This window comes from Podarcis bocagei (assembly GCF_964188305.1).
Source record: "Podarcis bocagei genome assembly, chromosome: 13".
Taxonomy (NCBI): Eukaryota; Metazoa; Chordata; class Lepidosauria; order Squamata; family Lacertidae; genus Podarcis; species Podarcis bocagei.
Genome location: NC_138138.1, coordinates 1,866,404 through 1,877,704, shown reverse-complemented (window position 1 = coordinate 1,877,704; position 11,301 = coordinate 1,866,404). Strand labels below are relative to the sequence as shown.

At 49.9% G+C, this 11,301-nt stretch overlaps 2 protein-coding genes across 9 annotated transcripts in view; one reads left to right on the top strand and one right to left on the bottom strand.

The window, feature by feature from the left end:
* FOXN4 (forkhead box N4) overlaps positions 1-3,680 on the top strand; it is a 49,153-nt gene extending 45,473 nt beyond the window's left edge. Inside the window, exon 12 of the mRNA XM_081168542.1 lies at positions 3,128-3,680. Coding sequence (XP_081024668.1) covers positions 3,128-3,162 — 35 coding nt within the window. The 3' untranslated portion in view covers positions 3,163-3,680. The remainder of the gene's footprint in view (positions 1-3,127) is intronic.
* ACACB (acetyl-CoA carboxylase beta) overlaps positions 1-11,301 on the bottom strand; it is a 63,608-nt gene that overhangs the window by 6,701 nt on the left and 45,606 nt on the right. For 5 of the 8 annotated variants that reach the window (XR_014001765.1, XM_081168472.1, XM_081168468.1 and 2 more), the window contains 14 exons: positions 11,174-11,281; positions 10,485-10,541; positions 10,241-10,282; positions 9,935-10,150; positions 9,546-9,701; positions 8,689-8,892; positions 7,451-7,606; positions 6,779-6,901; positions 3,712-3,981; positions 2,649-2,746; positions 2,257-2,377; positions 2,046-2,156; positions 1,249-1,392; positions 200-320 (listed from right to left, as the gene is read on the bottom strand). Coding sequence is in view for 7 of the 8 variants with exons in the window: in XM_081168472.1 (XP_081024598.1) it covers positions 200-320; positions 1,249-1,392; positions 2,046-2,156; positions 2,257-2,377; positions 2,649-2,746; positions 3,712-3,981; positions 6,779-6,901; positions 7,451-7,606; positions 8,689-8,892; positions 9,546-9,701; positions 9,935-10,150; positions 10,241-10,282; positions 10,485-10,541; positions 11,174-11,281 (1,927 nt within the window). In the remaining variant the exon portion in view is untranslated. Of the gene's footprint in view, positions 1-199; positions 369-1,248; positions 1,393-2,045; positions 2,157-2,256; positions 2,378-2,648; positions 2,747-3,711; positions 3,982-6,778; positions 6,902-7,450; positions 7,607-8,688; positions 8,893-9,517; positions 9,702-9,934; positions 10,151-10,240; positions 10,283-10,484; positions 10,542-11,173; positions 11,282-11,301 lie in introns of those variants that run through there. The other 3 variants (XM_081168473.1, XM_081168470.1, XM_081168474.1) reach the window with 3 other exon arrangements.

The window sequence follows — 11,301 nt, the reverse complement described above, 5'->3', positions numbered from 1 at the left end:
GACTTCAGGTCAGCCCTGGAAGTCTGGCAAACAAATTGTAGATTTGCCTTGATGACACTGACCAGGAGGAAATGTCAATGAAGAAAATTCCAGGTCAGAAACAATTCCCCTGCTATTACATTGCAACCCCTCCCCTTTCAGTTCCATACCTCCAAAAGCATTGCAGAATTCTTGCAGCTGGGTTAGTGCCTGTACTTACTGGGATGAGGTCTCCCTGCCAGCATCCACCGGGGATCATAAGGGGCTTTGGAAGGGGCAAAGTCAATTTCTCTGTCAATGGGGTCACTTGTGGTGGTGATAGGCAAAGGGCTACGATTGTCCTACAAGAAGAAACTTCTCTTAAACGAGCTTTAAACAAAACGAGAGCCCTGAGAAGATGATCAAGAAAGGAAGAAATTAGGGCTGCTTAGCTCTGAGAACGTGAACAGCATCTTATATAATCAAAGCCTCATAAAATTGTCGGAAGGGACCCTCTTTCTCCCTCAAAGGGGATGGCAAAGGGGGCCTTGGGGAGGGGGCAGGCCATCTGTGCCCACGGAGAGGGTGGTCAGCAATATCCCATGGCCCCAGTGAATGCCCTTCCTGGAATCATAGGGTCGCATCCTCAACCCATCAATTAAACCTACATAAATCTGCCCTCCGGTTTATGAGAGAAGCAGGACAGAGAATTCTAAGATGGTGGCCATCAACCACAGTCATACCTCGGAAGTCGAATGGAATCCGTTCCGGAAGTCCATTCGACTTCCAAAACGTTCGGAAATCAAACCTGCAGCCAATCGGAACCTGCGGAACCCACCTCAGACATTCGGGTTCCAAAGAATGTTCGCAAACCAGAATCCTCATTTCCGGGTTTGTGGCATTCGGGAGCCAAAATGTTTGACTCACAAGGTGTTTGATTTCTGAGGTATGACTGTACTGGATTTTTATTTATTTATTGGTAATTCCCTTTTTTAAAAAAAATTAAATCATTATTTTTTTATTTTACGTCTGCTGCCCAGTTAAGATAGGGGGAAACTTTTTCAGTCAATTAAGATACTTTATTGTAAGAATTTATTTATGGATAGGTTTTGTTTTCACAAGGAAGAAAACAAGAACATGACAATAATAAATAAACAAACAAATAAATAAATGAAACAAACATTGCACCCCTGGTGTTTATCACCCCTATTAGGATAAATGATAATTATGAGGCGGGATGACTAGAGAGGAATTGTGAGGATTGTCAAAGCTCTGTTGCCCTCAACCTACCTTTGGCATAAATGTAAGCCACTGCAGAATAGTGTAGACGCCTTCAAAATCGTCTGGAACTGTTACGTGGGAAACGCCATTATTGTGCATGATCTGCACCCCTCCAAGCTGGTTGTTTGAAGTGTACACTTCACGGCCCAAGACCTGGTCCAAAAACACAACCCCAATCCAAGAAGAACGTAAGAGGAACCCTACCGGATCAGGCCAATGGTGACCCATTTGCCCCAGCCTCCTGCTCTCACGGGGGCCAGCCAGCAAGCAGGACCGGAGCCCAGGGGCTGCCCCTCCCCGCCTGCCCCACTGGCCAGCAACTGGCTTCCTCCAGGGGAAGCAGCAGGACAACGGGGAGTGTGAGAGGGAGAGAAGGACTTTTCTCTCTTCACTTTCCCCAGGCCAGGCATATTTCTGTAAACTTCCATTGTGTCGCCTCTCACTCGCCATCTCTCTAAACTAAAAGGTCCCAAATGCTGCAACACGTGTAGGACTGTGATGCAAATCACTTAGGGAGATGCAGTGACTTTCTTTTTACATCCCCAAAATATTTCATGGGCAGAGAGAGAAATTGTTCCGTCCTTTCCCACACCGCAGCTGCATGCAGCTGAGATGGTCTGGGAGCGGGTGACTCCTTGGCCGAGAGGCAGACGTGGCAAAAGGAGAGCCATCCAGCTGAGAAGATGAAGAGAGCTCCAGGGAGCTCTTTAGTGCTGCATGGGAACAAGCAAAAGGAAATGGAGTGCCAAGAAGGATCTGCGCAATGGAACATGGAGGAAGCTTAGGGAACGCCGCCTGCTCACTACCTTATTCAGAGCTCCAGCTCCGGTCAGAATGATGTGGGAATTCTCCACCTGGATCACCCGCTGGCCCAGCCTCACCAGGTAAGCCCCGATTCCGATGGCACGGCAGGTCACCTGCAGGAGACAGAAAGAGCCCAGGGCTGCTTTGAGTCCCAGTCTGGGGGAAAGCAGGACATACATACATACATACATACATACATACATACATACATACCATGCTGATGGTGACAATTTCATCATAGGCAAGAGAAGACTCCCCAGCTATGGTGCCCGACGCTCTTAAGTTCTCCACACCAAAGCCTTCTTCTTTGCCAATGATATCGGTGATGATGTACCTGCAGGAGGCCAAGGCGGCTGAAAGATGGAGCCAGGCAGGGCAGGACACCAAGAGTTCCTCCTCCCAGGAACGAGGGAAGCTGCCTGACAGTGAGGCAAAGCACTGGTCCATCTAGCCTGGCACTTGGCTGCCTTTCCATGACTAGTAGAGGCTCTCTGGGATTGTAGACACGGTTGTTGTTTCCCCCTGTCTCACCTGGAAATACCCTTGGGGGTTGAACACGGGACCTTCTGCAGGCAAGCCAAGACGGGGGGACACCATTGACTCACCTCGATTCGCCGGCTTCCTCCACGTGCTCACAGTGAACAGAGTTTGTGGAGCTGATCCTGGTGTAATCCTGCGGGGTCAGGTACAGATACTTGAAGCCCTTTGGAAAAAGATGGTGGAGCAACATCAGTTGGGGAAACTGGGGGCACCACTTTGAAATCAGTGCGACAGATGAGCCGGAGCACAAACCAGGTGAAAAATGAGGCCACTGCGCTAGATGCCCTTACAGAAAGCAAAGCACCAGTTGAGAGCAGATAACTATTTGCCCCGTAATGCTTTGGCAGACCTCCCTGAAAACTTGCAAAGGGGGGCGGGCTTTTGAAATGGACTGAAGTGCCAAGAAGCTCTTGCACCCCACTCCACTTCAGCACAACCTTAGACTTGAAACTGGCAGGGTTTTTATTTGAAATCATGAGATTTTAAATTATGTATTAGGAAGGAAATTTATTAAGGCATAAGCTTTTCTCTTTTTTTTTGGCAGACTCGAACCCACAGTGTCAGCTGAACATCCAATGAAGTGGATGCCATGATAAATCTGTTAGGCTTTAAGGTGCCTTTCTTGCAAGAGACTAACATGGTTGCCCCTCTGGAAGTCTCATGGATTAAGGGCATGATCCTGGGGAGGCTGTTGCAGTGCCTGAGGCAGAGCATATTGAGGCTCAAAGCGGTCAATGGCCTTCTCCTCTTCTTCTTCCTCCTCCTCCTCCTCCTCCATGCATTTGTCCAACCTCCTTTAAAGTCATCCAGGTGGGTGCCCTCATGATCTCCTATGCAAAAGAATTCCATCCTTTAACTATGTGGCTTCCTGTGGGTCCTAGCTTCCACTTCCAATGGCTGCTTTCTACAAGGTGGAGATGGGATTGCAGCCCAGAGGAGAGGCTGCTGTCGCTTGAGGAGGAGACCCTCCCACAGGGCTCTGCACACACTCAGGGAAGCTCCAGGAGACAAGTGGATCTCATTGAGAACTGTACCTATCCACCCCCCCCCCAACAAAATGTCTCGGGATTCTACCCTAGTGAAACTCTCTTTTGGGGGGGAGGGGGGATCTGCCAGGAAGCCACATACCTTGTATGGCTCTGCAGGGTCCACCCAGCCCACCTGGAACTTGTGCTTGATCTCATCGGCAAACCCAATGCGGGCCCCACTGTTGGCTGCAATGTAGATCCTGGGGATGCCTTCGCTACGCGCCAGCTCTGAAGCGCGCAGGAAGAGGAGGTCTTCCTCCGGCCCAAACGACCCGATCTTGTAGGTGATGTCATTGCTAATGACCACAATGTCACGGCCTCGAGGGTACTCAGGGGTCTTCATCTTCATCTTGAAGGCCACCATCCCAATCTGGAAGGATATTGAGGAAGAAGGAGAGGTGAAGAAATTACCATCTGTATGTTCTGGAGGTTTTGTCCACAAAGCTGACACTGATTGCTTTCAAAGAATAGCAAGTGTTATGGTTATGGTTTAGTGAACAGCAAAAGCCAATGAGGTCATTTGTCTGAGAGCATTATCCAGCTTCCCCATCTCTCCTCAGTGGGCCTCCTATATATAGCCCTTGAGGGTTTAGCAACAGCCCCACCTCAGCAGCGAAAATACTAGATCTAGAGAGCCAAGAGCCAGCTTCTCTGCCTGCGCCTTTGCCATAAGAACATAGTAAGCTGGATAAGGCCAAAGCAGCCCATCCATCTAGTCCAGCCTCCTGTTCATAGAATCATAGAATCATAGAGTTGGAATAGACCACAAGGGCCATCGAGTCCAACCCCCTGCCAAGCAGGAAACACCATCAGAGCACTCCTGACATATGGATGTCAAGCCTCTGCTTAAAGACCTCCAAAGTAGGAGACTCCACCACACTCCTTGGCAGCAAATTCCACTGTCAAACAGCTCTTACTGTCAGGAAGTTCTTCCTAATGTTTAGGTGGAATCTTCTTTCTTGTAGTTTGGATCCATTGCTCCGTGTCCGCTTCTCTGGAGCAGCAGAAAACAACCTTTCTCCCTCCTCTATGTGACATCCTTTTATATATTGGAACATGGCTATCATATCACCCCTTAACCTCCTCTTCTCCAGGCTAAACATGCCCAGCTCCCTTAGCCGTTCCTCTTAAGGCATCGTTTCCAGGCCTTTGACCATTTTGGTTGCCCTCCTCTGGACACGTTCCAGTTTGTCAGTGTCCTTCTTGAATTGTGGTGCCCAGAACTGGACACAGTACTCCAGGTGAGGTCTGACCAGAGCAGAATACAGTGGCACTATTACTTCCCTTGATCTAGATGCTATACTCCTATTGATGCAGCCCAGAATTGCATTGGCTTTTTTAGCTGCCGCGTCACACTGTTGGCTCATGTCAAGTTTATGGTCAACCAAGACTCCTAGATCCTTTTCACATGTACTGCTCTCAAGCCAGGTGTCACCCATCTTGTATTTGTGCCTCTCATTTTTTTTGCCCAAGTGCAATACTTTACATTTCTCCCTGTTAAAATTCATCTTGTTTGTTTTTGCCCAGTTCTCTAATCTGTCAAGGTCGTTTTGAAGTGTGATCCTGTCCTCTGGGGTGTTAGCCACCCCTCCCAGTTTGGTGTCATCTGCAAATTTGATCAGGATGCCCTTGAGTCCATCATCCAAGTCGTTGATAAAGATGTTGAATAAGACCGGGCCCAAGACAGAACCCTGTGGCACCCCACTAGTCACTCTTCTCCAGGATGAAGAGGAACCATTGATGAGCACCCTTTGGGTTCGGTCAGTCAGCCAGTTACAAATCCACTGAGTGGTAGCATAGTCAAGACCGCATTTTACCAGCTTCTTTACAAGAATATCATGGGGCACCTTGTCAAATGCCTTGCTGAAATCAAGGTAGGCTACATCCACTGCGTTCCCTTCATCTACCAGGCTTGTAATTCTGTCAAAAAACGAAATCAGGTTAGTCTGACATGACTTATTTTTCAGAAATCCATGCTGACTATTGGTGATCACAGCATTCCTTTCTAGGTGCTCACAGACTGTTTGCTTAATGATCTGCTCCAGAATCTTCCCTGGTATTGATGTCAGACTGACTGGGCGGTAATTATTTGGGTCCTCTCTTTTCCTCTTTTTGAAAATGGGGACAACATTTGCCCTCCTCCAGTCTGCCGGGACTTCGCCTGTTCTCCAGGAATTCTCAAAGATGACTGCCAGTGGTTCTGAGATCACATCTGCCAGTTCTTTTAATACTCTTGGATGCAGTTCATCTGGCCCTGGAGACTTGAATACATCTAAACTAGCCAAGTATTCTTGTACTATCTCCTTAGCTATTCTGGGCTGTGTTTCCTCTGCTGAATCATTTGCTCCAAATTCTTCAGGTCGGGCATTGTTTTCTTTATCGGAGAAGACTGAGGCAAAGAAGGCATTGAAGAGTTCAGCCCTTTCTGTGTCCCCTGTTTGCATTTCACCATCTTCTCCTCTGAGTGACCCCACTGTTTCTTTGCTCTTCCTTTTGCGACGGACATTCCCATAGAAGCCTTTTTGTTCTCACAGGGGCCAACCAGACCACCCCAAGGGAAACCCTGCAAGCAGGACCTGAGCGCCAGAGCTCTCTTCCCTCCTGTGGCTTCCAGCACCTGGGACCCTGGAGGCAGATAATAGCCCTTGTGGCTAGTAGGCCTTGATAGCCCCCTCCCCCAGGAATTTACCCAGTGGCATCTCTGCCTCTGGTGGGAGTTTGTTCCATAGCTTCTCTCACGCTGCCTCTCACTCACATTTTCTCTATACCTTTCCTCACACGGGAATTGCTCCAACTCCTTGATCACATTGGTTGTCCTTTTCTGAACCTTTTCTAACTCTACAATGTTCTCTTTGAGGGGAAGTGATCAGAGCTGCACACAACATTCCAAATGCTCTTGCACCACCTATTGTTGTAGTGGTAACAGGGTGAGACTAGGGTTCAAATCTCCACTCAGGGTGACCTTGGGCCCGTCTCTGCCTCTCAACCCAACCTACCTCATAGGACTGTTGTGGGGATAAAATGAGGGAAAGAACCAGGTTTGTCACCTTGAGCTCCTTGGAGGAAAAGGTGGAATATAAAAGTAATCAATCAATCCAATGGCATTATGATGTTGGCAGTTTTCATTTCGTTTCCTAGCGGGGGATTTGCCTTTTCCATGGCCCTACCTCATTTCCTCCAGGCAGCCTGTTCATCTGTACCAGCTGCCCCTGAGAATCCAGCACTAATTCTGTGTAGCTCAGGACATCTGCAGGGTCTGCTTCCGTGGAACCCCACAATTTGAACAGAGCCTAAAGAGGAACCAACAGGAGAGTCTTTTTTGAAAACAAGGAGCCATGAGAAAAACAATAGAGTGCCACTCTTTCTTACTCCAGAAGATCCAGTGTGTCAAGGATCCCTGGCCCAGCTTCTGCAGTGGGGTGAGAATCCAGTGGCTTTCCAGCTTTGACTCGCCTTCCCAGCCAGAAGGACCAAGGAAGAGGGGAGAAGCCGTCTGGAAGCCTGGAGGCGACGGACTCCCCACTGCTGCTCTAAGGGCTGCAGTTAGACCAAAGCAGCGCTGCCTCCCTCCCCCCCCCCCCATGTACTCCCGCAGTTGTGTCTCACTATCAGTTCTGGAGAAACAGGGACTAGAGGGTTTTAAAAAATAAGTAATGTAAACCTCAAACACCTTTCTGGCCAGAGCTAACTGTGGGATGGGGGCTGTGTGTGCAGCAGTGTGCACAATCCCTCTTCTGCTTTGTGAAGCCTCTGGGCTGAACTGGAGTCTGCTCTTCCCACTTACAAAGCATTTCCCTGATCCAACAGAAGGAGATGTGGAGGCCTTGTCCTCAGCTCACCTGCCGGAACATCTCAAGGAAGTCGTAGACGTAGGTGGTGCCAAGCGACTGGGCCTGAAAGCGCTTGGATTGAAGCAGGTCTTTGGTGACGTACGGAGTGTTGATGAGCATTCCGTGCAGAGGCCCTTGCTTGTCTCCATAGGAGTGGAACATGATCTAGTCCAGGAGGCAAAGCACAGCGTCAGGCCGCCTCCTCCTCACTCTTCCCCGCAGACTTCTACACTTGTGAAATCAAAGCTGTTCCAAACCTGGCAACAGAGTTTGTGAGGGGCAGAACTTGGCCACATTCGCTCCATACATTTAAAGTGCTATGATGCCACTTGAAACACCCCTGGCTGCCAGGAGATCCCCCATTCTCTCCACGGAGCCACAATTTCCCAGAGTGCTCTGGGAAGAGGGATTGTTAAACCACTCTGCAAATGGTAGCTCTTTGAGGGGAACAGGAGTCTCCTAACAACTCTCAGCACCCACAGTTCCTAGAATTCTTTGGGGGAAGCCATGTCTTTTTATCATAGCACTTTAAAGGTCTGCTGCGGAGGTGGCCCTTGTGTTCTGATTTCTGAAATTCCCATTTTTTAACTAACCTACAACTCAAACAGGAAACAGCTGGGGGATAGAAAAGGGAGCACTGACCATGTACCTATTCACTTCCCTCGCCAAAGTTACTTTTCTTAACAAGGCAACATTTCCTTCAGGCAAAGAAAAGGCTGTGAAATGCTGAGAGGCACTTAGAGTAGGAGGAGACTGAAGACGGGGCCGGCAAGGATAGCAAGGGAGCAGCGGCTCCTCTGTCCTCTCACATTCCGTTCCAACATTTGCAAGCGCAAATTCTTTGGGGGCTGCAGGAGACATCACCGAAGGCAGCCAGTGTCTATAAGGCCCAGTAGGAGCACCTGTGGCCATTCAGGTGGTGCTGGGCAATGACTCCCGCTCTCCCTGACTATTGGTTGCCCAAGGCAGATGGGAGTTGAGTCCAACAACCTCTGGAGAGCCACCAATGTCCTCCATCCCTGGCCTCCTCTGAAGAGCAGCAGTTCTCCAGGGGTTCAGTCAGGGGACTGAACCAGGAGCCCTTGGCATGCAAAGCAGCTGCTCTGCCACTCAGCTAACAGAGCAATGGAGGGAGATATCCTACTTTATACTATGTGGTCATGACTGGTGCAGAGAACAAAAATGCAGGAACAAAGGAGTAGCGCACACAAACATTCCATCATCTCCGGCACGTGCAAGAAACCTACATTTCCCGTGCTGGGGTCGTTGAGCTCCTTGTAGAGGCTGATATCCAGGTAGTAGCCCGACTCGTCTGTGAGAAAGAGGCGGATGGGGATGGCCTGGGCAGTTGGCGTCAGGCGGATGTTGATCTTCACTTCGGCTTGCAGGACCCGGAGTTTCCATAGACGGCTCCCATAGCGCATCACCATGGAGCGCACCGATTCCTCAATCTGGGGGTGCCACCAACATAATCAGACTGATAACACTATTTTAAGAATGTTAAGAATGCAGGGAGAGGCTGCTGGATCAGGCCCACGGCCCATCTGGTCGAGCATCCTGCTCTCACAGGGGCCAGCCAGATGCCCCAATGGGAAAGGAGCAAGCAGGATCCAAGAACAAGAGCAGCCCGCTCCCCTCCTGCAGTTTCCAGCATTGCAGATTAGAAAATACAGTGGAACTTCGGTTCCCAAGTGCCTCCATTGTCGTACAGTTCAATTCTTGAACACCAAAGACCCAGAAGTGAACGCTTCCGTTTTCGAACATTTTTCAGAACCCAAGCGTACGACGCGGCTTCCGCTGAGTGCAAGAAGCTCTTGCAACCAATGGGAAGTCACGCCTCGGTTTTCAAACGTTTTGGAAGCTGAATGAGCTTCCAGAATGGATTTTCTTCAAGAACCGAGGTACCACGGTACTTTAACTAATAACACACAAACACCAAGGTGTGTCGGAAGACTGCTGCTGGTGGTGGGCTTCCTGGAAGAGCCATCTGGTTGGCTACTGTGAGCAGCAGGGCGCCGGATGAGATGAGCCCCCTTTGGTCTGCCTCATCTGCAAGAGCCCTTCTCAGGTGTTTACCAGAAAGGGAAGCAAGCAAGGCTCAGACCTTGGAGGGGTCCATGACGACGGTGGGGACGAAGTTGAGGAAGATGTGGTTGCAGTCGGTGCGGACACTCGTGTTGCTGAAGGCCACTTCCAGCTCATCCATGGCCTCCAGGAGCAGCCGCTCACCCTCGTTCTGCAAGTATTCAAACGAGGCTTCCTGTCCGAGAGAGAAGGCAGAGGAAGTGCCACATCAGAGAGAGAAAGGAAAGACCCTCAAAGCAGAAAAGAAGAGGCTTCACAGTGCTATAAGGAGCCGGGCGGGAGCCTGGTTAAAATGCCTGCTTTTGGGCTGAGCTGACCTCAGCAGACGCTTCGCTCCTGGCCCCCCTCCCACTTCTTGCACACACACCCCCCCCCGACAGCTTCCCTTGGCTCAGCCCTGAGGCTTACCTTGGTGATCAGGTCCGAGTGTCTGACAATGGCACGGACAAAAAACCTATAGTCTGTGACTTCAGCGCCTTCCTCCACCTTGGCAGCACCCAGGTAAAGGTGCATCTTGTGGTTGGCGCAAGGCACTGCTGTCAGGTCAAAGTTGCGCATGCGGTTCAGCTCCAGCTGGAAGGCCAACGCCGGCTCCAAGTGGCGGTAGATGCGGTCTTCGGCAAACTGCCAGGAAAGTGGGAGAAGCACCTGTTGGTCTTGGCAGTGCGCAAGCTAAGCTAACTTCCACATACAAAACCACCTGGGCCAACTCACCTTATCTCGTGCCCGGAATGTGAAGAACTTGGGAAATTCCCTCTGCAACAGAAAGCAAAAGTCATAAACAAGGAGAAGGAGAAGCCCCCTCCCTCCACTACAGAGAACTGGGCTCCTTCGGGAAGAAAAGTGGGATACAAGAACAACCGATAGCAACATTCCTTTAGTGCCTTGTCTTCTTTTTTAAAAAAATAACCCACCAATCCTAAAAACCCCAAAATGAAATTCCATCACTTTCACTGACCTGCTGTGTTATCAAAAATGTGATTCTTCGGAGCCCACATTCAACAAGGATGTTGTTCTGTATGGAGAACAGACCAAGAAGAGAACAGAGGCAAAGGTGTGAGTGAGCCTAGGAGAAACGTCCCACAGACGTGACACCCCCCAAGGGCAAAATAGTTGATCTTTCAGGGAACAGCAACACAAACCATCGGCTCAGACAGCATCAATGTAGGCATGGCTTTGCCTTGAGCAGGAGCCAGCGTTGGCCTTGAGGATCTGCAGCTGGTGATGTAGTCGGGTTCATCATTCAATGTGCACCCTTGAGTCCAAAAACCAGCTCAACAAATGCATTTTTTTGCGGGGAACAAATGGGATGTGTGCAGCTGCGCCCCCACCTCCCTGCACAAACATGGCAAGAGTTCGCAGCCCAAAAATGGAAAGCAAGCTGCTAAAAACAAGGGGGCTAGCTGCCTAATGCACGGCTGTTGGGGCACAACGCATCTCCTTCGCCTCAATGAAGAACCTGACACACACACTCTGTTTGTTAAGGGGGCTGGGAGCTGCTAGGAACCCCCTCACAGCAGCTTTAACAAACTACATTTCCCAGGATTCTTTGGAGGAAGTCACGTGACTCAAATGTGTTTCCAATGAAGCCCAAGACCCATTCTGTTTTTCCTGCCAGTCCCCAGAGTGAAGTGGAAGGCACAAAACCTTGGACTGAGCGAAGGCTCTGAAGACGGGCACCAGCTCCTCATCTTCATGGTGCTCTGCCCACCGAATTGCAACATTCAGGATATGGATGGGCTCCTCTCGGAGGTTCTGGAAACGGCAAAGCCACA